At 48.4% G+C, this 24,064-nt stretch overlaps 6 protein-coding genes across 6 annotated transcripts; 2 read left to right on the top strand and 4 right to left on the bottom strand.

Moving 5' to 3' along the window:
* Positions 1-26: 26 nt before the first annotated feature.
* E1B28_012143 (uncharacterized protein) lies at positions 27-1,320 on the bottom strand (the record flags this gene model as incomplete). Its single annotated transcript, XM_043157223.1, has 4 exons — positions 1,047-1,320; positions 918-969; positions 767-866; positions 27-715 (listed from the first exon to the last, which is right to left on the bottom strand). The coding sequence occupies exons 1-4, from the start codon at positions 1,283-1,285 to the stop codon at positions 27-29; spliced, it is 1,080 nt and encodes a 359-aa protein (XP_043004589.1). The 5' UTR covers positions 1,286-1,320.
* Positions 1,321-1,420: 100 nt separating this feature from the next.
* E1B28_012142 (uncharacterized protein) lies at positions 1,421-2,547 on the top strand. The gene is made up of 7 exons (XM_043157222.1): positions 1,421-1,617; positions 1,682-1,711; positions 1,767-1,907; positions 1,973-1,999; positions 2,057-2,179; positions 2,242-2,304; positions 2,364-2,547. The coding sequence occupies exons 1-7, from the start codon at positions 1,474-1,476 to the stop codon at positions 2,442-2,444; spliced, it is 609 nt and encodes a 202-aa protein (XP_043004588.1). The 5' UTR covers positions 1,421-1,473; the 3' UTR covers positions 2,445-2,547.
* Positions 2,548-3,987, bottom strand: E1B28_012141 (uncharacterized protein). The gene is made up of 8 exons (XM_043157221.1): positions 3,900-3,987; positions 3,729-3,838; positions 3,493-3,666; positions 3,276-3,428; positions 2,996-3,198; positions 2,900-2,932; positions 2,758-2,839; positions 2,548-2,693 (listed from the first exon to the last, which is right to left on the bottom strand). The coding sequence occupies exons 3-8, from the start codon at positions 3,542-3,544 to the stop codon at positions 2,554-2,556; spliced, it is 663 nt and encodes a 220-aa protein (XP_043004587.1). The 5' UTR covers positions 3,545-3,666; positions 3,729-3,838; positions 3,900-3,987; the 3' UTR covers positions 2,548-2,553.
* Positions 3,988-4,778: 791 nt separating this feature from the next.
* Positions 4,779-6,500, bottom strand: E1B28_012140 (uncharacterized protein; the record flags this gene model as incomplete). The annotated part of the gene is made up of 4 exons (XM_043157220.1): positions 4,779-5,250; positions 5,305-5,481; positions 5,530-5,658; positions 5,706-6,500. The coding sequence occupies 4 exons, from the start codon at positions 6,498-6,500 to the stop codon at positions 4,927-4,929; spliced, it is 1,425 nt and encodes a 474-aa protein (XP_043004586.1). The 3' UTR covers positions 4,779-4,926.
* Positions 6,501-6,582: 82 nt separating this feature from the next.
* On the top strand, positions 6,583-22,671 carry E1B28_012139 (uncharacterized protein). The gene is made up of 19 exons (XM_043157219.1): positions 6,583-6,915; positions 6,969-7,457; positions 7,507-9,084; positions 9,136-9,339; positions 9,396-11,823; positions 11,882-11,953; positions 12,007-14,382; positions 14,434-14,709; positions 14,759-15,068; positions 15,123-15,223; positions 15,277-15,375; positions 15,437-15,551; positions 15,602-15,666; positions 15,727-15,785; positions 15,836-15,980; positions 16,032-18,925; positions 18,978-19,309; positions 19,363-20,980; positions 21,040-22,671. Exons 1-19 carry the CDS (start codon positions 6,617-6,619, stop codon positions 22,598-22,600), a joined length of 15,021 nt encoding a protein of 5,006 aa, XP_043004585.1. The 5' UTR covers positions 6,583-6,616; the 3' UTR covers positions 22,601-22,671.
* E1B28_012138 (uncharacterized protein) lies at positions 22,660-23,977 on the bottom strand. The gene is made up of 4 exons (XM_043157218.1): positions 23,682-23,977; positions 23,488-23,624; positions 23,002-23,427; positions 22,660-22,944 (listed from the first exon to the last, which is right to left on the bottom strand). Exons 1-4 carry the CDS (start codon positions 23,825-23,827, stop codon positions 22,892-22,894), a joined length of 762 nt encoding a protein of 253 aa, XP_043004584.1. The 5' UTR covers positions 23,828-23,977; the 3' UTR covers positions 22,660-22,891.
* Between the last annotated feature and the right edge of the window lie 87 nt (positions 23,978-24,064).

The raw sequence follows: 24,064 nt of genomic DNA, 5'->3' as shown, positions 1-24,064 counted from the left end.
CTAGACGGGAGGTAAACAGATGTAATTCATCTACGCACTCTAACCAATACCCAACGATGTTGTACACCTTCCTTCCTATGGGCATCCCCCAATCCGCTTTTCTCCTCCAACCATTCATCCAATCCTTTATCCGACTGCTCTGCATCTATATTTCCCAGCGCCAACGACCGTACCAACCACGGTCTAGTCCCCGATTCCTCATGACAAGACAACTCACGATAGGCAGATCTCAATATCGACCATGTTGTCTCTCGCGTTTTCGTACGTAGGGTGTTGATGAGGGATATCACGGCTTGGCTTTTCAGATTCATCTGCGTTCCTTCATCGGAAAGTAACTGAACGAATGCTTCGTATCGCGTGAGGGTTTCGAATCGGGTGTAGTTCCGTGTTCGAAGACTTGCACTAAGGTCCGTTATCCATCTATACGCTTCTGATGACTGATCCAACCTTCCGATGGCCTTTAAGGTTCGTTGAAATCCCGCGTTCGAAGGGTATCCCCCTACCAGTTCATGTAACAGTGATATCAAAATCGAAGGTACGAGATTTCGATGCGGCGCGGGTATTTTGTCATATAAGTCCGGAAGGAGGTGTCCGATGATGGAGGTGGTTTGTGTTGGGGAATGGAAGATGCAGGAGAGGTATAGGGATGTTTCGTAAACTTCGAGTGAGAAATGATCGTATCGCTGGGATGAGATGATGCCTTCTCTTAATTTACCTGTTGCCGAATGATCAGCTTTCAGCCACAACTATCGACGAAGATGCGTACGGAATAGGATGAGAATGTTTTCCTGTAACTCGACCCTTCGTTGACGACCAAACGAGTTGGTTGGTTTTCCTGAGGGGAACTGGGTCCTGAGATCGTCGAGCTAGCAGGATTGTTAGATTGAAGCATTCAGAGCCCCGAGTGATCTAAAAACCTTTTCTTGAATGAACACCCTGTATTCCTCTTGAACTTTGAAATCTTTCAATCTAAATAATGACTTATCATCAAGCCAGTAAAGAAAGAGAAATCGAACTTGAAACTCGTAGACAGCTTTACAACTTACGCGTCACCATCCCGTTCCAAACCGCTACTTCTACTAACAGAAGCAATATTTTCCATTTTCATTCTTCTGCTACTTTCCGTCGTGGGTTCGTCACCTCGTTCTTGTCCTCTTCTGCATCCTCTTCCTCGGCCGCGTCCTCTTTGACCGTGATCTCTGCTATACCTATCCCTATTGACGTTAGGGTTGGTGCGCCAGTGCCTTGACTCGTTCTGAGACCACGCATCTTGAGGTAAAGACATGGTGAAGGAGACTCGATAAATAGAACACTGACAAGGGGAAAGACCATGAAACTCAGCTGCGAAGGCACAGACTGATTAGATTAGATAGGACCAGAACTACGTCATTAATGGCAGATAACCCGGTCGTTCCCGCGGTTCGAAATCTCTTCCTGTCCTCTCCACCTCGTTTCGGTTCTCTAAGTTCCCTAATGGCATCCCGTTTCACTAGACTATTTTCCTCGTCTATACGCTCGTCAAGGGCAACATGGCAAGGTTTTAAAGCTGGTGCCGGTAGAAGAGGGATGAGTTCATCCGCAGGAGAGACGAAGAAGGGTTCGGATTTGCCTTGGATTGTAAGTTTTTGCCCCTCCTTCTTTCTGCGCACTGCAGCATATCAAAAAACTTGAAAATCCTTAGATTGGCTCTGCTGTCGTATTCGGACCTGCCGTGAGTACCTCTGATACCCTCACAGTCGCGTGCGCTGAAATTTCATGACCGATAGTTCCTCTACCTCGCCTCGCCTTCCTCCAGAAGAAGCGCTCCTCACATACCTCACGACCCTTCACACAGCCACGCACCGCTACCCATGAAAGACGATGAAGGAACCGTAGCTGATGTTTCTGGTTCCGTTGCCAAAGCAGAGGTGAATTACTTTTCACTTCCATCTCCAGCTATTCAATGACGTTGACTGACGTTTTTTTTTCACAGGCGGACGATGTTCCCCAAGCAGACGCGGTACAGTTTCCCCGTCTTCTCTCTTTGAAAACCTACATCTGACAACAACACTGTTAGGCATCTCATGAAGAGAAGCCCAAGGACAAGGAAGAAGCGCCAGCGCCCAAAAATGAAAAAAAGGAGGATTCGTCCGCTTCTATGGAGGAGAAGAAGGAAGCAGAGTTTGCTGAGAAGAAACCTGTACACCTTCTTTCCCTTTCTCTTTCTTACCGCTCTTGCTTATCATTCTAACGCACATGCAGGAGACTGGAGAAAAAGGCTCAGAATATGAGAAAACTCCTGGATCGTCACCGGACACCGCTGCTGTAAGTTTCCAGTCGGTTTGCTTCGCGTCATGGCCTGTTTTTGATATTTCATAATCCAGAAACTGCAAGGAGGCAGAACGGATTCGGACACAGTTAAAGCCGATCAAGCCAACAAGGAAAAGAAGGAGAACTCGGAGTGATTTGAGAATTCCACACAAATTCCTCAGCGTTATCTTCAGTAAACCTAAAACTTCCTTCCAATGTTACTTTGATAGCTCAAATTTATTGCTCCGCCCCACTAAAGTTAAGTTAGTGCACGACTTCAAATACCCATTCATCCTCCTTCTGAGCGTAGAGCTTCCAATACTCTTCCGCAATGACTGAAGAAGCATAATATGGGTCGCCTTTATCAACGAATCCCTTTACGATGACTGTTGCTACGTGGATTTCTTTTCCCGAGGGATGAAATGTGAGAATCTTCGTCTACAAGGAGCGCGCGAGACGGAAACTCACGAGGACATTCGACTCGGAAGGCTTTACAGATGTTCAACAAGCTTGCTTTCCCTGCGGCTAAACCCGACAATCCATCTCGTGGCTAACAAAGGTTTTTTGAGGGGGAAGTCTATGTCGTCCAAGTACTGTGAAATTCCGTTACCTGAAACGAAAGGCCACCTCCAGTGACGAGAAGCTGAAAAACCTCGTCAACCACATACTTTTGTTTGTCAACGACTTTTGCTAAATCAAGACGCACCGCCGACCGTCCTTCTTCGTCCTTTACAACGTTGTTTACTCCCCATTGGAGTACTGTAAACCCTGAAACTGCGCTTGTCCGAAGATGCTTTTCCATATCCTCGGGTTTATATTCTAAAATCGGCTTTTTACCGAGGGAAAGAGAACTGGCGTTGTAGAGGATTGCGGAGGGTGGGCCGAGGGTAGATTTGAGGTGTTCGAGGGCTATCGTGAGTGGCGGGGAGGTCAGTAGATGAGCGCTTGAGCGTTCGGAGAGCGTGGCCGGCGATCATGCTACTCACCACGAACACACGAAGCAGGATCATTCGCGTCTGCTACGGCTGTTGCGACTTTTGTTCCTTCTGGGAGGAGAGATTTGTATCTCTCTAGGTTTGTGGCTGAGCGGGAGGATAGACCGACGGAGAACCCGGCTTGTTTGACGAATAAAGTAGCGACTGCCGGGGGAGGGGAAGGAGGGCTGTCGATTACATGGTAAAAAGCTGGGGGTGGAAATTTTACCTGCGTTCGCAATTTGAGGACCAGCACCGATGACGAAAATTGCGGCTGGCATTGAACTGGAATATGATTTAGCTCCTTCAATATCAATTTTTCAGGTGAGTAAGAATAAATGAAAAGGGGATCGACTGAGGACGCGGGCAAAGGGAAAGAGCGGATTTTACTTATAATCGAATCCTATCGTCAGTAGGCGAATCATTAATCGTTCAATGACAAAGATTACTTCCCAAGGTTCTCACCCGAGCCTAAGATGCTTCCCACCACTCGTACTGGTCTCAATACTCGAACCGCCAACAATAGCCTTCTGGCCCAACAATGCTGAAGGGAATGGGGATACGGTCAAAGTCACCTGAATGGCTCTGGCTGAGTCGATTACTGTAGAGAGGACGCAAGAAGGAACTGTAGCTCACGGTTCCGTGCCAGCAGCGGGAGATTTTCTGTTCACTGAGCTTTCAGGGGCTTATCGAGTTTTGGCATTTCATGGGACGAGACAAGAGGTACCGTGGCAAGATTCATGATCTAGCTCCAAAATAAGAACAACACTGACAGCGGTTATCCATCTATCCGAGCCCTAAAGCTTTGAAGCTTGACTGTTTGAGTTTTCTTCTTCTAAATATGTTCCTCGGTATGATTCTGCAACCTCAACGAACCTCATTACCGTCCAATTCTTAACACCTCAAATGCTCCACTTCATACACCCATTCATTTCCTTCTGAATGACTCCGAGAATCCAAGTTGCAGATTTTCAGTACGTACTAGTGGCGAGAACTCTAACACACCGCCGAATGGGGCCTCTGCGTCGAAGTTCGGACGTAATGTTATTGACTCCCATTCTCATATCCGAGATTGATTTCAACCCAAGAGAAATACTTGCAACGTTGTACAGTATAGCAGAGGATGGCCCAAGTTCAGATTTGAGGGATTTAAGAACCTCAGCCACATAACTTGAAGTGAGGGCGGTCTTTTGCTTACCATGAACACACGAAGCAGGATCGTGAGCATCTGATTCGGCTGTTGCGACAAGCTTTGAAAATTTCGAGGTTTGTGGAGGATCGAGAGGATAGACCGACGGGGAAACCGCCATGTTCTACGGATACTAAACGGTATTATCACTGAGTCTGAGTCACTGTAAAGCGGCTTGGCCGGGTTCAAGCTCTCACCTACAGCCGCAATTTGAGGGTCCTGCACCGAGAATGAAGATTGCAGACATGATGGTAAACGTAAGTCCGGGCGAGTTGCAATATTGTACTCAAAAGTCCTTGACTCCGATACTATGAAGGGCTCAGCTGGGTGGAGTGAGCTGAGATGGCGAACGAGAGACGAAAAGGTGGATAAGATTTATAGTCCATTATCCATTGAAATCGGATGCGACCCGTTCGATACAGTACAGGTTTTTTCTTGTAATTCCGTGAACGTTGTGTTGCATACTCGTGTAAACTATCTTTGCCTTACTGCTTGGGCCAAACGAGACAAAAACACCAAACCCATTGCCGCCTGAAAAGGATCATCACTTGTCAATCGTTCGTCCAACAAGACCTCCATCATATTCCGGCATCCATTACCACTAGGCATCGATAACGATCCATTTGCAATCCTCTTCCTTAACATAGTGAGATGCTTCAGAGGTGTGAGGTTTGGATTCAGGACCTCTGGAAGAGCTTCTAGTTTGGGTTGACCACAATCGTTTAGGTGTGAATGTGGTTGTCGCCGAACATGGCCGCGATACGGTCGTGAAAGGGGAGTGACATCAACCTGGCGCGACTACAGAGAATTCCGATGAACAAAGTGAACGGACGAATGAGAGACATGAAATACTTGAAGGTGTGGGTGGACATTCGAAGTCGCTTGAATTCCTCGTATGATGCTTGAAGGCGTATCCAGAATCTGAGGAAGCGTAGGAAGCGTGATAGTTCTAGGTAAGGGAAATAATGGTGTGAAGGAGGGCGCCATTGATGAACCGGAAAGAGTAGGTTTCGGTACCACCTCACCAAGCTGTTCAGCATCAACAACAGCTCCACCTTATATCAAGAAAGGGCCTACATTAGTGGCGACGGTTTCCGTCGGTTGATATCGAGACAGATGCGTGGGGGGAAGTAGCGGATCGAGAAAGAACGGCTCAGTTGACGATGTCATGGAAGCAGATTCTGGTACTTCTTTCAAGTCAGTAACCTGTAGTTCATTTCAGCGTAGGTTCAACTACAGATGAGAAAGGCTACCTTGGTCGAAGACTCGCTGGGGGATAAGGTCTTAAGGATAGATTCAGCATGCCGGACAATTTCCAGCCTCGCATCTTTGAGTTGAGCACCATCTTCTGCAGTAACGGTCGTTGCCTTTGATGTCAGGACTGGGTTTTGCTTCTTGCGGCCGCGCTTGGGTGGTTGCCTAGGGTTTGATGGAGTTGAGGCAGGTATATGCACTTGATCCCTAGCGTCGACTATGTCCCCAGACTGTGCATGACCAGAAAGGACGCGTGCAGACGAAACAGAAGTGGGAATGGAATGCAGTGGTAAAGTATCCTCAATGTCCTCCATCTTGATTATCAGAGACCGCTTCTGGCGCAAGGTCTTCGCCTTTTTTTTGGGAGGCCTACCAGAGTGAGAAAGTGGATTGTCCGTTGCTTCAGAGTCAGTAGTGAGCCTGTCCTCTGAGGTGCCATTCCGAGTCACTACAAGACTTGGGTCTTCAAATTCCTCTTTCATCAAGGAAAAATCCTTCTTTTTGAGTTTCCGTCTCTCGCGTTGGAGCCATCCAGAAATCCATTTCTCGGTACTTGAACTAATCAGAGACTTCTGTTTAAAGAAATGAGGAAACAAAGAAACATACAGGCCCGTCTCGGTGGCCAAATACTTCAGATCTTGTGGTGTATGGGATTGTGCGAAAGCTTCACGGAGGATAGACAATTGCTGTGGGCTAGCGCGGACAGAAAAAACCTTTTTCGGGATTGAAGAGATTGAGTGAGCAGAGGTAGCCTGAACGGGAATCTCGCTCATGATCATTCTGCCCGAATTCATCATGACAATTTGAATGAGGTGAAGCGCGGGAAGAACGTGTCCAAATTGAGAATTTGGAGATAAGATAAACTTTTTTTTTTCTTCTCAACATCGACCACGGCGGTGTGCAGGCCAAAATGGAGGGGGAAGCTGTATTTCACAATCCTTTAACGTTTAACGTTCACAAGCAAAAGAGAAAACTTGTCGCGAAATTCCCATCACTACATGTCTCACTCTTCAATGGCAATACTCTACCAGAACTACTCAACCTTCTATCACACCTCTTGACGGTCCCCACATTCACGAGCTCCATCGCAACCCTTTTTCGGCCTATCTTGTTTGATCTCTGTGCGAGGTTTCTGGAAAAGGAGGGTAATCTCGAGGACGAGATCGTATCCCTATGTCTTTTGATCCAAGTTCATGAAGAACTTTTCCCGTGAGTGAGATGAACTTCTTGTTTGTTAATATAGTGTTGACAAGACATTACAGTATACTATACCAAATTCTTTTGCGGCCTCAATTCTCTAACGGTATCCTACAAGCCAGTTCAGATGACGACATAAGAACCCAAAGGCTTCTTCTCGCGTTGTTCCGCATACTTTCAGCAAACAGGGAGCTTCCTTCTCAGCTTTCATGGTCGTTATTCCCATTATACAAAATTTCGAGATCGATGGAGGTCGACACCGGTACTCGATTGTTAGCAATACGTTGCTACGCCTTGCAGAGTGGGATGGGAGAAGCAGAGAGAGTCAAATGGGAGCAGAGGGTCGTCGGAACAGATTCGGAAGTGGATTGCCCGTTGGACTATGGAGTAGACGAGCAAGGTGCCCGGGTGCAAGTGGACGGTTGGCTACTGCCGGTACTGGAATACCAACGAGTCCGCGATGCAAGAAACGCGTTGATAACCGAACATCAAGGTTATTATGACTTTGAAGAGGTCGAGAACGAACGGCATGGATTAGATGCTTCAGCCTTGAGGTGTGTGTATATCTCAATTCAATACGTGTATTCTCACTGCGGCGAGTAGCCCTCTTACGGCTAATATCCACGGAGTTTTCCTTCTTAGAGCTGGTCCACCACAACAGAATATCATATCGTCACTCATCCCCACACCCACAGCCGTAACCGCACTTCGCTCCTTAGCACTTCACTTATCCAGTCGGTTACCCACTCTCCTCACTTCACCTCCTTCATCCGGAAAAGCGTTATTTTTAACGCATCTCGCTCAACTTCTCTTCCCTAATGTCAAAAACCAAATCGTCCTAATTCAGCTCGCCGATACTTCTCTCGATGCCCGTTCACTACTAGGCAACTACGCCTCTTCCGCGACACAACCAGGTGTTTTCGAGTGGAAAGAGGGCGTTCTCGTGCGTGCAATGAGGGAGGGAAAGTGGGTCGTCTTGAAGGATATCGACCGTGCTAGCAATGATGTGCTCGGGTTACTCAAGCCACTGATCGAGTCTCTAGAGCAGGGCAAGTGGATCGGTGGATGTGCGGCAATTGACGTACCTGGACACGGGAAGGTGACTGCAGCAGATAGCTTTGCGATCTTTGCTACTCGTTCAGTGACGCCGGGACGGAACGGCAGCTTCCCAACTGCGACGTTTTTTGGGGCACACAAGTTCCATGAAGTCGTCGTGTCTCCTCCTTCAGCCGATGAACTTCGTAGCATCATCGACGTACGATTCCCTAGGTTGGCAGGAAGTGCTTGTACTGCTCTCATTCGAATGTGGGAAGCTGTACGGGCTGTTGGTAGCACATCAAGCACCCGGGATATTGGGCTCAGGGATCTGGAAAGATATTGTATAAGGGTGGAAGGAATATTACCAGCTTCCCAGCACGCGATGGACGTGGATATTCCTCCCAACTTGGAAATTCCTCTCTCTGCCGTGTTCCCTAATCTTTCCATGAGGGAGGAGATGTACCTCGCTGCACGAGATGTGTACTTTGGTGCAGGTGGCTTGACGACTGCGGCGCGCACTCATCTTCAGACCATTGCACAAGTGGTGGGCGAACATTGGGGTCTAGACATCGAAAGACGCGATTGGCTATTGAATAGCTGGAAACCGGAAGATTCGGAGTTTGGATTTGAGAAGGACGTTAATGGCGTGGTTACCGCAGTTCGGATGAAACGAGCGAGGGTCGAAGCTAAACCCCAGTCCAGACTCGAGGTGAAATCGAAGACGCGACCATTCGCTATGCATCGACCGGCGACTATTCTTCTTTCCAGAATCGTCACTGCCCTTTCTTTTGGCGAGCCGATTTTACTTACTGGCGAGACAGGTACTGGAAAGACTAGCGTGATTACGCATTTGGCGAACACACTCCGACAACCGCTCATCTCCCTTAATCTGTCACATCAGACCGAGTCCTCGGACTTGCTGGGCGGATTTAGACCGGTGGACACGAGAATACCCGGAATCAGGCTATTTGATCAATGGTTGGATATCTTCGTTGAGACTTTCAGTCGGAAGAAGAATGAGGCTATCGAGAAGGGGTTAAGGGAGGCTGTTCAGAAAGGGAAGTGGAAACAAGCTGTCAGTTGGTGGAAGGGGAGCATCGAGAAAGCGAGAGAGCAGATTCAGAAGAAGAGGAGAGAGGCTGAGTGAGTCTGAATATCATTTGTTTCCTTCCAGATTTTGATGGCGTGTTCTAGAGACCCAACCGAGGAACTGGACTCCCATAATCCTAGAAAGAGGAGAAAGGTCAATGCGTCAGCTCTCAATGAATCAGAAGCGAAGTGGACCGCTTTTAAACAGGAGGTGGACGAGTTCAACTCTCTGCATGTAGAAGGGAAAGGGAAATTCGCGTTTGCATTTATCGAGGGTCCGCTTGTGAAAGCCTTGCGCGCAGGTCACTGGTGAGTTGGAAAAGAAGGCGACGAAGAAAATCTCTGATTGAATACGTTCCTTACAGGGTACTCCTCGATGAAATCAACCTGGCCAGTCCCGAAACACTTGAATGCATTTCCAGTGTTTTGCAAAGCAGCACTGGCTCCATTACCTTAACCGAACAAGGCTCTTTGGAACCTGTTCCGCGTCATCCGAATTTCCGCCTCTTTGCATGTATGAATCCTGCTACCGATGTCGGAAAGAAAGATCTCCCGCCGAACATTCGGTCAAGATTCACGGAAATCGACGTTCCTTCCCCAGACGCAGATTATGATACTCTACTCAGTATCATTGAGCAGTACATCGGCCACTCTGCAGCTGGAGACAAGAAGCGTATTCAATTTGTAGCCGACTTTTACTTGGCTGTGAAAAAACTCGCAGAGACGCGACAAATTGCTGACGGCTCGAATCACCGCCCACACTTCAGTATGCGTACACTCGCTAGGGCGTTGACATTTGCTGCTGATATTGCCCAATCTTATGGTCTGAAAAGGGCAATCTGGGAAGGCTGTATGATGGCGTTCACGATGGTGCTCAACGGCCCTAGTGCACAAAAGGTTGTTGACCTTGCGAAAGAAATGCTACTTCCTGAATTGAGGAATAGCCAGTCAATGAAAGCATTCTTCTCCAAGGAACCTCCATCTCCACAATCTACCGATAATTTTGTCAAGTTTGGTACCTTTTACCTCGAAAAAGGCCCGCTTCCAGAGGACCCTGTTGATGATTACGTGATGACGCCATCCGTGTATACCAAGCTCACCGATTTAGCGAGGATCATTTTGACCCGGCGATTTCCTGTGCTCATTGAAGGCCCTACATCAAGCGGAAAGACAAGTGCAGTCGAATACCTTGCCAAACGAACCGGCCACAAATTCATTCGGATCAACAATCATGAGCACACAGACATCCAAGAGTACCTCGGTTCCTACGTTCCAGACCCTCAGACCGGGAAGCTTGTATTAACCGATGGGCTACTCGTTCGTGCGTTGCGTAATGGTGACTGGATTGTCCTCGACGAACTTAATCTGGCACCCACCGATGTTCTAGAGGCCCTGAATAGGCTGCTTGACGATAACCGTGAACTTGTCATTCCAGAAACTGGAGAAGTCATCAGACCACATCCTCATTTCATGCTGTTTGCAACACAGAACCCTCCCGGACTCTATGCAGGCAGAAAGGTTCTCTCAAGGGCATTCCGAAATAGGTTCCTCGAAGTCCATTTCGAAGACGTTCCGGAGACCGAACTTCAGACCATTCTATGCGAGAGATGTCGAATTGCTCCCAGCCGCGCCGAGAAAATTGTTTCCGTGTTTCGCGAGCTGCAGAAACGTCGACAGTCAGGTCGAGTGTTTGAGAGCAAACACGGGTTCGCCACTCTGCGTGATCTCTTTCGGTGGGGAGACCGGCAGGCGAACAGTGATCAGGAACTCGCAGAAGACGGGTACATGCTATTGGCCGAACGCGCTCGCAGAAATGATGACAAAGTGGCAGTGAAAGAGGTCATTGAATCTATCATGAGAGCGAAGTTGGATGAGAACTCTCTATATGACCTGGACAAAGTCGACTGTCCTTCGTATCTCCAAGTCCCGTATCCCTCCTCTTCTAGCCTTGTGTGGACCAACGCGATGAAACGATTGTTTGTTCTAGTCAGCCGCGCTTTACGTTTCAATGAACCAGTACTTTTAGTTGGGGAGACTGGGGCCGGGAAAACCTCAGTGTGTCAGGAGTATGCGACCGCCGTAAATCAGAAGCTTCATGCTCTTAACTGTCATCAAAACACTGAGACTGCGGACATGATTGGCGGTCTTCGACCATTGCGCAATCGAGGGGCTGCTGAGGCGGAACTGTTACAAGATTCCAAAGCACTGTTCAAGCGGCTTGGCGTTGATACTGATCACCTGACCTTCAGCTCTCTTGAAGCCCTCATCAATGGAACATCACATTCGCAGGTTGTTGAAGACGCTATTCGTGTTCAAGTTACTGCGTTACAACAAAGACTTGCTCGAACTCAATCGATATTTGAGTGGCACGATGGCCCTTTGGTAGAAGCGATGCGGAAGGGCGACGTATTTCTCCTCGATGAAATCTCATTGGCTGACGACTCGGTCCTCGAACGACTCAACAGCGTTCTCGAACCGTCCCGAACAATCGTACTTGCAGAGAAAGGCGGAAACGTCGACTCAGTGGTCCAGGCTGAACCTTCCTTCAAGCTTGTAGCTACCATGAATCCCGGAGGTGACTATGGGAAAAAGGAGCTATCACCTGCTCTTCGGAATCGCTTCACTGAAATATGGGTACCGGCGGTCGACAGTCGCGAGGATTTGGAGATGATAGTGAGCCGAACATGGGGACACGTTGACCTCAAGAAGTACACAACCGCAATTCTGGACTTCATAGACTGGCTTTCTCAGACGACGGGTGATCGATCATTTTCGAATTTGCGAGATATTCTGGTATGTGTTTGTCGACGACTGCTTGAGATTTCGCTTTTTTAGAATATGTTTCGTACAGGCATGGGTTGTGTTCTCAAACGTTATGTATAGCCAAGGTGATGGTATGAGGATACCGGAAGACGAAATATTTGTGGGTTTCTATGTCAATATCCTCAACCTTTTACTGATCATCAACCTTCACAGCACCATGCTGCTCATATGACGATTTTGGATGGTGTAGCTGCCGTGCCATCGTTATTGTCTTACTCGTCTGATTCCCTGCAGAGGCTGAAGACTTTGGCTGTCGGAAAACTGCGAACCTTGGTTCCTATTGATATCACACAAGCGTTTGTCCCTAGCCATAATCCAAAAACGTTCTTCCAATTAGGCTCGTTTGCCATTCCTCGAGGTCCGAAACCGTTGAATCCTCAGAAGTTCAACTTCCAAGCCCCCACATCGCAAGACAACGCCATGCGAGTCGTAAGAGCCTGCCAACTTGGGAAGCCTATCCTACTTGAGGGAAGCCCTGGAGTAGGGAAAACCAGTTTGATTACAGCTTTGGCGACGATGGCCGGTCACGCGCTCTGCCGGATCAATCTTTCGGATCAGACCGATATCATAGACCTTTTCGGGTCCGATCTACCGGTGGAAGGAGGAGGGCCCGGTGAGTTTTCGTGGAAGGACGGGGAATTCCTGAAGGCTTTGCAGGAGGGTGGTTGGGTTTTACTTGACGAAATGAATCTTGCACCTCAAGCTATACTAGAGGGGCTGAACGCAGTGCTTGATCATCGTGGGACGGTCTACATTCCGGAACTTGGACGGAGTTTCGTCAAACACCCTTCATTTCGGATATTCGCAGCCCAAAATCCACTCAGCCAGGGTGGTGGGCGTAAAGGCCTTCCGAAATCTTTCATAAATAGGTTCACGAAAGTCTACATAGATCAACTTTCTGCTGCCGATCTGGTCCTCGTGTGCCGTCACTACTTCCCAGATATTGATCCAGACGTCCTACAGGCGATGGTTACCTTCAACAGCAGTTTGAACGATACCATTTCTGTTCAGAAGGATTTTGCTCGAGAAGGTTCTCCATGGGAGTTCAACCTGAGGGACGTGCTACGATGGTGCTCCTTAGTCCAGTCGTCCAAGCCCTCTCGACAACCAGTAGAATACCTTCGGCCGGTTTATCTTCATCGTTTCCGCTCCTCAGACGATCGTCAACGTGCCCTAGCTCTTTACAGTCGTATTTTTGGGCCTTCGACTGTCCCCAACAATAACCCTTCTTGGTCAATCTCCCCGGAAGAGGTCCAGATAGGAGTATTTCATACTAGTCGAGAAAACTGCATCCCTCCCATTGTTCCGAAGCGCATCTTCCGATGGCAACTCTCCGCGTTGGAGGCAATTGGGTGTTGTTTATCTCGGTCCTGGCTATCGATTGTTACGGGACCGCGAAATAGTGGGAAAACATCTCTTGTTCGACTATTCGCACATCTTACGGGTCACCCTTTGCACGAGGTATTCATCAACAGCGCGACAGATACCATGGACATCTTGGGCGGCTTTGAGCAGGTTGATCACCGCACTCGAATCTTGTCCGTAGTCAAGGAGACCCTTCTTCTAGCAGACAAATTGTTTCGATCGCCAGACTTCGAGGTGGACTCTCTATTACATGAATATATGCGCTTGAAGCATGTTGTGTATCAACAGCGATCTCCTCTTATCACTGCTCTCGAGATCGTAGGCCCGCTGTTAAGCAGGATGATCGATGCTCTGCCCGCTGAAGTCTGTAGGTTGCAAAAGCAGGTCTCTGACTGCACCAGGGATGGTAAGGTCGGTCGGTTTGAGTGGGTAGATGGTCCCTTGGTGAAGGCTATGAAGGAAGGTCGCTGGATACTATTGGATGGTGCAAACCTTTGTAATCCATCCGTGCTTGATCGTCTCAATTCGCTATGTGAAGAAGACGGCTTTCTGACCCTCAGCGAACGAGGATACGTAGATGGCGAAGTGCAGATCCTAAAGCCGGCTCCTGGTTTCAGGCTGTTCATGTCAGTGGACCCTCAGCACGGAGAGCTATCAAGGGCTATGCGGAACAGAGGGATCGAAATCGCTCTCATTCCAGATGTTTCGCCAAACGATCTTTGTGTTTTAAACGACTACCGGAGGCTTCCTTCTCCCACCGACCCCAGATTGCTACCTTCCTCACTTCATTTTGAAGGTATCCGCAGGGGGACTTTTGTTAACCTTGACGATGCCCCGGTCTTGATGCCAACATCTGGGCGTGCTCTTGACCAGTATTCTTGCCTAACCGCTCTGCTAGATCAGACATCAATACTTCTCAATACCGCAGTCGACGACAACAATTGGACCGCTTTGCAGAGCTACCTCTCTCGCACAGTGCCTCCTGCTTCGATTCCCTCGTTCATCCGTTTCTTCACTCGTCTGAATAATGAAGGCAATTCGTCAGTTCTAAAATTGAATGAGCTGCTACAGGGGGTTTTACCCACTGCGGAGACTTCTCTTGCAAGCTTCCGCGAAGAGTATAGTTGCCTGTACGGTGTTTCACGGGTGCATACTATCAATCAGGTATATTGAACCCAATTGATCAATTATCCTCTAATAATACAATTCCATTAGCCTATGGATCCTTACCTGTTTCTTCCTGACAAAATATGCGACGACTTGGTTTCCATACACTTACACGTCCTCAGGGTTCTAGAAGCCACCCTCTCTACCAGAAATAGCGAAAGGAAACCGGTTCCAGGGTACAAACTTCACCATGGTCGAAATGAACAAGATATCATTCATCGGGCTACCTTAGTGGTCGACTCACTAATATCAGAGATCACCGCGTCCTGTAATTTAGTTGTGAGCAATGCTCTCACGACTGAACATAGTCAACGCAAATGCTCGGTAAGCTACTCATACTCAGTCCTCAACAGTTCTCACATCAGTCCCGCAGTTGCATGATCTGTCTGTGGCCATCCTGCTGCTCAATTACGTGGAGTACCTCGGTTCGATCATTGCAGGATTGGTTTTTGATTTCTCGTCAATTCAAACCATCGCGCAATGGATCCTCGAAGCAGCAGAGACATTCTCCTCCAGCCACTTGTCCTTGCTAATGTGGGCTAAGACTCTCAAAAATATTACATCTTTATCGTCAGGGTTAGGACTGAATGAGATATGGAGGACTTTTTCATCGCAACTAAAGCACGATTCCGCAGTCGTTAAACGTGTTGAAAGGCTGGGGACGCTAGCTTTCGGAAATGAGGGTACAGTCGTAGTTTCGCGAGCCCGCAGCCTGCAGGCTGATTCATTTTTGATAGATTTGCGAGGGCAAGTGTTCAACCTCATGACCGTAACATCATTGCCGCTTGAATCTGGTAGCGAAAGCTTGGCAGAAGGAATCATACAGGGTTTGGAGCAGGTAGGAGCTGAAATTTCTCGTCAGCTGATCGTTACCATTCAACGAATCCCTAGCGAATGCTTCAAAATGCTTTAGTTACGGAGGAGGCCGACCCTATCTCTACGATAATCATATTGGGGCTGCTTACTCGTTCGGAACGAGATCTAACCCAGGTCGGTTCCCTTCTGCTTATTCTCAATTTGAGACATGTTGTATTCAATTTCCTCCCCTTAGTCGCTTAGGAACTCGATTGAACAACTCCTTGGAGTGGTACGCCTACATCCCACCACTTCTTTGAGAAAAATGGTGCCTTTCCAGCATTTCCTTTGGATCCACGAATCCGGTCACGGTATGGGTAGAATTTAGCTAACTCCAACTTCGCTGATCGAACGCAATTAGATTCGGTGGCTTTGCGGATGCAGCTACAATTCAGTTGGATGAAAGAATTGTGGGTACCTGAAGAGGTGTGTTTGTATTTGGGAGACGATGAACGAAGCTAACTGTTGGCCATTTTTCGGTACCAGGAATCCAGTCCAGCCGACCTATTCTCTGCAGCAAGCCTGAAGCGCACCCTCTCGGTGTTGTGAGTAAATGAAACTTCACGTTGAATAATTTATTGACATCTCCTCAAAGTGACTGGTCTCGGCTGCGTTTATGTGACTTGACTACTTATGAGATGACGCTCAAAATCCACAATTACCTCTGCCTCATTATCTGCGATGAGTACCTCCCTCGGGTGCAACAAATTCAAAGGCTGCTTCGGACTTCGATTGACGAGGTAAACCATGGTTCCCTCGACTGCGTTTGGAACATAGGCTGACTCGTTTAGATTGCATGTTGGTTCCTTAATCCCGGGGATGAATTTGGCCAGTCAAACGACCTTGATTTCAATATAGTCGCTCGCGGATTCCCTGGTAGGTTCAATAAACACCAAGGTTTTGTCAACGCCGTTGAAATTCATCTTCAACCCGCTCTACTTCGACTTGAGGGTGGACGCGATTCACGTACCGATCTTCTTCATAATATCGGTTCGTGTTGGGTGTCAATTGGTCTTATGATATTAGATCTCTTCGTCCCAAATGCGCCTATCGATCCCATAGCTGTCCAGAACTGCTCTAAAGACTACTGGGAACGTGAGCAATTCCGGCATTCCACGGAGATGGCGCTTCATCTTCAACTGGAGGAGATCACCACGGGTAATAAGGACAGCCATGTAGTTGCGTATATTCGTGGACGCCTAGAAGAAGCAAACCGACGATTACATGACTTCCCCGCATCGCATCGCCGTCGAAACATCTCCCTCCTACACAAGTTTTGGGCCGAAGTACAACAATTCCAACAGCAGATCTTGCTCCCATCTCGAATCAAGACCCTTGTCAGTTTATTTGAGGAAAACGCTGTTCTAGCACATCAACAGGAAGAAGTCCTTCAGCAGAGCATCAGCGGCTTCTCGCAACGCCTAGAAACTGTCTACAAAGACTTCTTTGACATTATTCTGCCCATGCAATACGCGTTATATATCTTGAAGATGGGCTTACGTACCATTCGACAGTCTAGTACGAACCGTGGCACGGACGATAGGCTCGGCACCGCCCTATCCGCTTTTCCTTCTATCCGAGGTTCTGAACTTGTGCTCTCGCAGTCCGGAGAACTGCACCAATCCAACGACATCACCGTTTTCCAACACGTCTTATTGTCATGCGCATCGATTGCATTGCATGTCTCAAACGGCGTATCCATTATGACCCATTTCTTCAAGCTCAACGTCATTTACGAGCAGGCCCTACGCCTTTGGAGAATAGATCGATCTAGGGAGGAGGGAAAAGAAAAAATGTCGCAATCACTGTACAAGAGCGGAAACTTGAGTCATCAAGCGCTGTCTGATGCGGAGATAGAGCAGGCAGAATTTATGGAGCTCTTCCCCTCATTCGAGTTTGTACTGTCAGAGGATACAGAGACTTCAACCAAACCGACCAAACCGACTACTTCAATGTACGTGTCGGATCCCGATGCCCGCCGATTGGTCAAGTTGCATGAACAAATATGTTTCCTCCACCTGCATGATGGATGGCGGGAAGGAAGTTCTGATTACTGCGATATGAGGACACAACTTCTGTCGACCATCTTGAGCTCGAACGCCAATGGCCTGACGGAGACAGTCGACCTCGATAGTTTGTTCCTTCAGCTTAGTCTTTTAGACCGTCGTTCTGTTTTACTTCTCGACCCCACCTCTACACAAGGATCATACAACTTCTATCTCCACACGAATATCCCTCAAACAAGGAAAGCGGTTGACGTCGTGCAGCAGCTCAAACTTCGACTTGGCTCTCTCATTAAAGAATGGACAGACCAGATGGTGCTCCAGCATTTGGAGAGCCGTTGTGATGCATTCTTAGCGTTGGACCTGCACAGTCCGCTTGCCAAAGTTCTGTCAGCAATAGAGCAGCTACTCCTACAGACAGAAGATTGGGAGATATATGCAAATAAAGACAACACTTTGAAGCCAAATAGAACGGCGATCATCGATCTGATAGTTGAGTGGCGAAGATTGGAACTGAGCTCGTGGCGGGCACTATTAGAAAATCAAGCACAAGAATTTGAAGCCGGAGTGTCAGATTGGTGGTTCCAATTGTATAACGCATTGATCCGGGGACCCTCAGATGCATGGGCTCGTAGCGAAGACGGGGACGGACATGAAGTATCAAAGTATCTTGATGACCTTATACCACTTCTCGACGACTTCATTCGGGGTTCACCTCTCGGTCAATTTCACGCGCGAATACGGCTTCTCCAGTCTTTCGAGATCTACTGCGTCCATTACTCTTCATATAACGCAAGCGAACTACCTGTTTTCGAAACCGTTCGAAAGGTCGTACATGCTACTCTTGGATATTTTAGCCTCTTCTCCGAACCCCTTGCTACGTATCTGGCAGCTCAAAGATCTGCTCTAGAATCAGAAATTCTCAATCTCATCAAGCTGGCGAGCTGGAAGGACGTTAATGTGCATGCTTTGAAACAAAGCGCACAGCGGACTCACCATCAACTCTACAAAATCGTTCGGCGTTTCCGCGAAGTCCTGCGTGAACCGATTGTAGACCGACTACTACCGTCGACTGCAGCGGGTACCGAGGGCCAGCGCATGCCTATTGAGCTTCCTCCATTCTCGTATATGTCGGGTCGTGACGTGGAGTCAGTTTTCGTCCCCATCTCTTCAAATTTAACTCGGGCAAAATCCACCTATACAAAATTTTCCCAGCTCATCCACTCTCGCGTTAGGCCATTTTTGGCGTCCAAAGCCGGTGATATCATAGACGAGTTTGCGGTAGAAATCATCATTATCTCCAGAGAACTTGCAACCACTCCACTTCCGACAACGGCACTCAAAAAACGAGAGAAACATGCGAAGGCACTCCTCAATCGTAAGCGCAGAGCCTGGAGTGATCTGCTGAAAGAGCTGAAGAAGGCCGGGTTGTCGCCTAACGTGAAATCAGAAGTACTCCTCCAAAATAGCTCTGTCCGCTGGACGAGATGCCAGCCAATCATCACCGGTGACTTACCCTCGATAAAAAAGGCAGAGAATTATCTACATCGATTAAACGGCTCGTTACCTGGCCTCAGGGCGTCCTTATCAAATCATCACAAGGATTTGGGAACTCGGGAGATGCAGCGAGGGATCATGTTTCTAGAGTCGGCCTTTTCAATGGCTGTGGACTGCAGAAAGTAGTAAGTTGAATACATCGATCACATAGAATAAACATTTCTGACGCTACCTCAGCTTAGCACGCCTGTCATCAAATTACCTCAAACTGGAGGCTACCACCCGAAGGCTTGCAGCCGCAAACGATTCCACTTCAGTCGTTTCTTCTGGCACTCAGATGTCCGAGCGGTTGAGTTACATCAGTGACGTCCTTGCGAAGACTGTCTCGACCCTTTCTGAAGTGGAAACGGAACTCGGAACCCATAACCGCAGAAATCCAGCTGCTCCAGTTTCGCAAACTCTCTTTGAGAGTTGCCGCGTTCTCGTGATGAAGTCTTTTGATCTTCGGAAACGACTAGAGGGGGTTATCCATGGTATGAATGAGGCGACGTTTCCTGTTTTGTTAGAAGGTGCGTCATTACTCTGTCGTTAATCTCCACATTCTGAACGGCATTGTCTTTAGGGGAGGCAAAGGTAGTCCGTGAAGCCGTTGACTTTATCGAAGAAGCTATTTGCTCTCTGAAGCACTGGTCGGAAATCGATTCTCGCTTGAAATACCTGTTCTCTCCTGCTACCGATTGGCTCGCCACGCTCTCCATCCGAGATTCCTTTGTGCTCGCCTCTCCTCCAACGCCCGGTGATGTCATTTTCGACAACATCATCAATGCGTGCTTGGTCACGGTACAGGGTTTATTGACCAAATGCCCCGAATTCGCTGAATCACAGAGCGAGGACGGTAGAGATAACTACATCAAAGAGGACTATCGCGACATTCGAGATCTCTGCGAGTTGCTCAAGGTCGAACCCATGCTCGATCTATTGCAGAACTTATTGGTATCTCTTGCCGCTCAAGGTTCTAGTTATCACGCCGATCTTCAGCGAGTCATCCCTTATCTCGACATCTACACGAAGCTTGTTCAGACACAACTCACGGCTCACAGTCATTTCAACGCGGCGTTCTTTAAGCTGAACTTTGTTCTCTGTTCTGTCTTACAAACTTTGAGCAAGCAAGGGTTCTGCAAGCCGCCTGATGAGGCTCCAAACGACGGTGAAGGAGCGGAAGGAGCAGCAGAGATGGCAGACGGTGTCGGGCTGGGAGAAGGATCAGGAGATCAGAATGTCAGTAAGGAAATCGAGGAGGAGAGTCAAGTTGAAGGGTTAAAAGGGGACAAGGCGGAGGACGAAGAGTCACCGGAGGACAAGGATAACGATGCGATTGAGATGGATCAAGACTTCGATGGGGAGATGCAAGACGTTCCGGAGGAGGGTGAGCCACAGGAAGGTGATGACGATAATTCCGAAGGGAGCGACGCAGATCCCGAGGAGCAAATTGGTGATTTGGACATTTCAGATCCGGCAGCAGTGGATGAAAAGCTTTGGGGCGACGAAAAAGGCCCGCAAGATTCAGATGACGTCGAGCAAAAGACAAACGAGGATCATTCAACTACCAAGGGCGGAGATTCAGACGTTGTTGCCAAAGAGGATGGCCAAAAGCAATCCAAGGAAAGGGATCGCGAAGCTACAGAAGACGATCCATCTCATGAGGATCAACCGCCTTTGGAAAGCCACGAGGAGGAAGAGTCCGAGATGCCCGGAGTGAGCGGCGCTCCAATGGATGAACATGTTCCCGAAGCAGACACTTTAGATCTCCCTGACGATATAGAGATGAATCCGGGCGAGGATCTACCAGATGAGATGGACATGGGGGAAGATGTTAACGAGGTAGAGTCAGAGATGGATTCCGAGCAGCCCGTCGAGGATTTGCCCCAGAATGATTCAGCAGAACATCACCAGGACCCGGTCGATGAACCACAAAACGGTGACCCAAGTGGGAAAGTCGAAGCTGACATTCCCGAACCAGCTCAGGCCGAATCCGGTGAAGGTGAACAAGACGGATCTGACGATCATGAAAACCCTGCGGTGGCACAGCCCGATATCAGTACCGGTGATGGTGATCCGAATGACATTATGAATCCGGAAGCCGGCGCTAGTACTCAAGGTGGGGAGAAAGGTACGACAACTGGAGCCGGAGGGGAAGATTCTTCAGCGTCTGATGCGGATAAGAACCAAGGTAGCGAAATGTATGTTGCAATCTTTTCTCTCCAAAGCGTCTACCTTTGCTGATCGGTTTGTTCAACAGGCGACATTCCCAGCCCATCGGCGGCTCTGAGCAAGCAGAGGAATCCAATGTGAATCCGTCACAGACTTCGGGGACCGCTTCTGGCACACAACAAGGCCAACAAGAGTCCCAGCAGAGTAGTCAATTAACGTCCAATCCTCTTCGGAGCCTTGGCGACGCCCTTAAAGAGGTACAGCAACGATTTGACGAGATTCTTTACGGCGAGGAACGCGATGTTATCCATGAGCAATTCGCGAATGCGGGGGAACCATCCCAAGTGGAATATCTCTACCCAGATGATGCCGATCACGAAATGCAAGCTTTGGGGCCCTCGGGAGAGGAACAGGCGTCAAAGTTGAAGGATCTACGCATTACAGAGGATACCACCAATAGCGCCGCGGCGCCAGTGGATACCGATATCGACATGGATGGCGTGGATCCGAATCTTCAACCTCCTCCAACTCAAGAACGCGCAGTAGACGTCGACCAGACTTCATCCGCTCGCCAGGGAGATGTCGAAGGGGCTATCGTTCATGAAGCTCCCTCCTCTTCACACGAACGAACGGAATCGGTAGTCAACCCTGACAGACCAAAAGCGGATATTGATATGGAAGAAGACGTGGCTGGACCTGTCGTCGAAGCTGAACTGCGATCTTGGCAGTCCGACGGCTTACCAGACAATCGAGCTGAATACATATGGCGTCTGTACGAATCCCTTACGCACGATCTCGCCTACGCTCTCTGCGAACAACTACGGCTCATTCTCGAACCGACCTTAGCAACGCGCCTCAAAGGTGACTATCGCACCGGGAAAAGGTTGAACATGAAAAAGATCATCCCTTACATTGCCAGTGATTACACCAAGGATAAGATCTGGTTACGAAGGACTCGACCTAGTCAACGAGAATACCAAGTGCTCATTGCTTTGGACGACTCTAAATCGATGGCTGAATCTCATTCCGTACATCTGGCGTACCAAACCCTGGCGTTGGTCTCAAAAGCTCTCAGCCGTCTTGAAGCCGGTGATATTGGGATCGCTCGATTTGGGGAAGCCGTCGCAATGCTACATGACTTTGAAAGTGCTCCATTTACAGATCAAGCAGGGGTTGAAGTGATGAAAGCCTTCCAGTTCAATCAAAAAGCTACCAACGTTTTGTCTCTCGTGGAAACAAGTCTGCGTGTTTTGGAGGCAGCTAGAGAGCGGAGGGCAATGAGCTCGAGTACGGCAGCGGATCTGTGGCAGTTGGAGATTATTATTTCAGATGGGATGTGTCAGGATCATGATAAACTTCGTCCTATCTTGCGCAAGGCGGAGGAACAAAAAGTCATGATCGTGTTCATTATCATTGACTCGCTCCATTCCTCCTCCTCCTCCACATCGTTTCAAGCAAACCATGGTTCGATACTGTCCATGACAAAAGCGGAGATCGTGAACGTAAATGGCAAGATGGACATGCAAATCCAACGATATCTCGATTCCTTCCCCTTTGAGTACTATGTTGTGTTGAGGAATGTGGAGGCGCTGCCAGAGGTGTTATCAACGACTTTAAAGCAGTTCTTTGAGAGGATTTCTGAGGAGTAGACAGTTTTTCCTTGTGGCCATGATAATCTTGAAATGATACTTTTATAAATTCTTCAGTCGCAAACCCCAAAAAACGCGGCTACGTGGTCAAGAACGAGTTCATAGCTAAAGCCCGGTGAAAAGTAACAAAAAACATATCCATATCCTGTGTAATGGGGCCATCGGCCCGTTGTGCATGCGATCACGTTACCGCCCACAATAGCACGGCAACCTCTCCTTCTGTATGTACTAAACGGTCTGGCACCTACTCATTGTCAATCTTCCCTTATTTACTGATGCTGGGCTACTCTATCACCATGGAATCTCACCAAGCACCCCATCGACCCTGTGACCCCAGAACATACCTAAGAACAGACAAATGGAAATCAGCAATTGAAATCTTAGCACCAGCGAGGACTTACCTGTCCTTTGATCCTCAGGATCAAGTAGAATCCAAGGAAGAATAACCTCAGCACCTTCAACAGCAGGCCTGGTAGCCATTTGCTTTGTTCCCGGAAAATTCGTTCTAGTCAACCCCGGCGTAAGAGAATTGACACGGATGCCTTCCTCCTTCAACTCCTTCGCCAGGGAGATCGTGTAAGCATTCAAAATCGCTTTGGAACTGTAATATGCCACGAGCGTCGGGGGGAAACGAGCAGCCATTTGAGATTGGGAAGTGTGAGAGCCGACTTGGGAGCTGACATTCACGATAATTCCGTTCTTTGCTTTTCGGATGAGGGGGAGAAAGGCCGTCGTGACTCGAATGGTACCGAAGTAATTCGTGTTGAGGGCTTCTTGGATCTTCTCGACAGTGAGTTCGCTAGGTTTGATTGCGCCATTTGCATTACCTTGAACAGGACGTTAAGAGGAAATGGATGACATAGTTCACAGAACAGCAAAAGGCGCACCTGCATTATTCACTAGCGAATCTAATTTTCCCTCTGCTTTCTCAACTGTGTCCCGAGCACGTTTGACGGAATCCTCAGAAGTCACGTCGAGCTGTACATATTTCACGACCAGATCATGTTCCTCTTTTAATTTCTTTCTGTAACACGGCCCTGCGTAAGGATTAACCAACAAAAGACATTATTGGAGGACGTACAATGCGTTCTTTCCCGATTCCTCAGACCTCGAGGACAAATACACGATGTGGCCACGCGAAGCTAGTAATTTGACTAGTTCGTATCCGATTCCACTGTTTGCGCCAGTGACGAGAATGATTCGTGGCTGAGGTTGGGTTAAAGACATATTCTGAAGAATTAAGATTCGAACATACCTATGTGTGATGTCTTATAAGTTTTCCAGAGGCTTGGAAGTCTACCGAAGGGTTGAAACATTTGGAGTAATTATCCGTTCTGTGTCGCCGCGGGTCGGGCGGGACGGAGTACTCGAATGCAAAGGTAACGGGCGGAGTTTACTTAGGAATCGAAGGCGGGAAGTGCCCTAAAATTGATAGCCCTTTACTAACAAGGCGGATTCTTGTTG

The sequence above is a fragment of the Marasmius oreades genome, chromosome 8 (assembly GCF_018924745.1).
Source record: "Marasmius oreades isolate 03SP1 chromosome 8, whole genome shotgun sequence".
NCBI classification, from domain to species: Eukaryota; Fungi; Basidiomycota; class Agaricomycetes; order Agaricales; family Marasmiaceae; genus Marasmius; species Marasmius oreades.
This window is presented reverse-complemented; position numbering and strand designations above follow the sequence as displayed.

Bases quoted from the DNA above. Each gene is read 5' to 3' on its own strand.
- E1B28_012141 (XM_043157221.1), bottom strand. From the start codon at position 3,544: ATGCCAGCCGCAATTTTCGTCATCGGTGCTGGTCCTCAAATTGCGAAC. The intron at 3,429-3,492 runs GTAAAATTTCCA...CTCCCCCGGCAG, and splicing joins TCCTCAAATTGCGAACGCAG to TCGCTACTTTATTCGTCAAA. The intron at 2,694-2,757 runs GTGAGTTTCCGT...CCTCGGGAAAAG, and splicing joins CTTCCGAGTCGAATGTCCTC to AAATCCACGTAGCAACAGTC.
- E1B28_012139 (XM_043157219.1), top strand. From the start codon at position 6,617: ATGGAGGGGGAAGCTGTATTTCACAATCCTTTAACGTTTAACGTTCAC. The intron at 14,383-14,433 runs GTATATTGAACC...CAATTCCATTAG, and splicing joins GGGTGCATACTATCAATCAG to CCTATGGATCCTTACCTGTT. The intron at 15,552-15,601 runs GTATGGGTAGAA...GAACGCAATTAG, and splicing joins GATCCACGAATCCGGTCACG to ATTCGGTGGCTTTGCGGATG.
- E1B28_012142 (XM_043157222.1), top strand. From the start codon at position 1,474: ATGGCATCCCGTTTCACTAGACTATTTTCCTCGTCTATACGCTCGTCA. The intron at 1,712-1,766 runs GTGAGTACCTCT...CATGACCGATAG, and splicing joins CTGTCGTATTCGGACCTGCC to TTCCTCTACCTCGCCTCGCC. The intron at 1,908-1,972 runs GTGAATTACTTT...TTTTTTTCACAG, and splicing joins GTTCCGTTGCCAAAGCAGAG to GCGGACGATGTTCCCCAAGC.
- E1B28_012138 (XM_043157218.1), bottom strand. From the start codon at position 23,827: ATGTCTTTAACCCAACCTCAGCCACGAATCATTCTCGTCACTGGCGCA. The intron at 23,625-23,681 runs GTACGTCCTCCA...GCCGTGTTACAG, and splicing joins GAATCGGGAAAGAACGCATT to AAAGAAATTAAAAGAGGAAC. The intron at 22,945-23,001 runs GTAAGTCCTCGC...GTCTGTTCTTAG, and splicing joins TCCTGAGGATCAAAGGACAG to GTATGTTCTGGGGTCACAGG.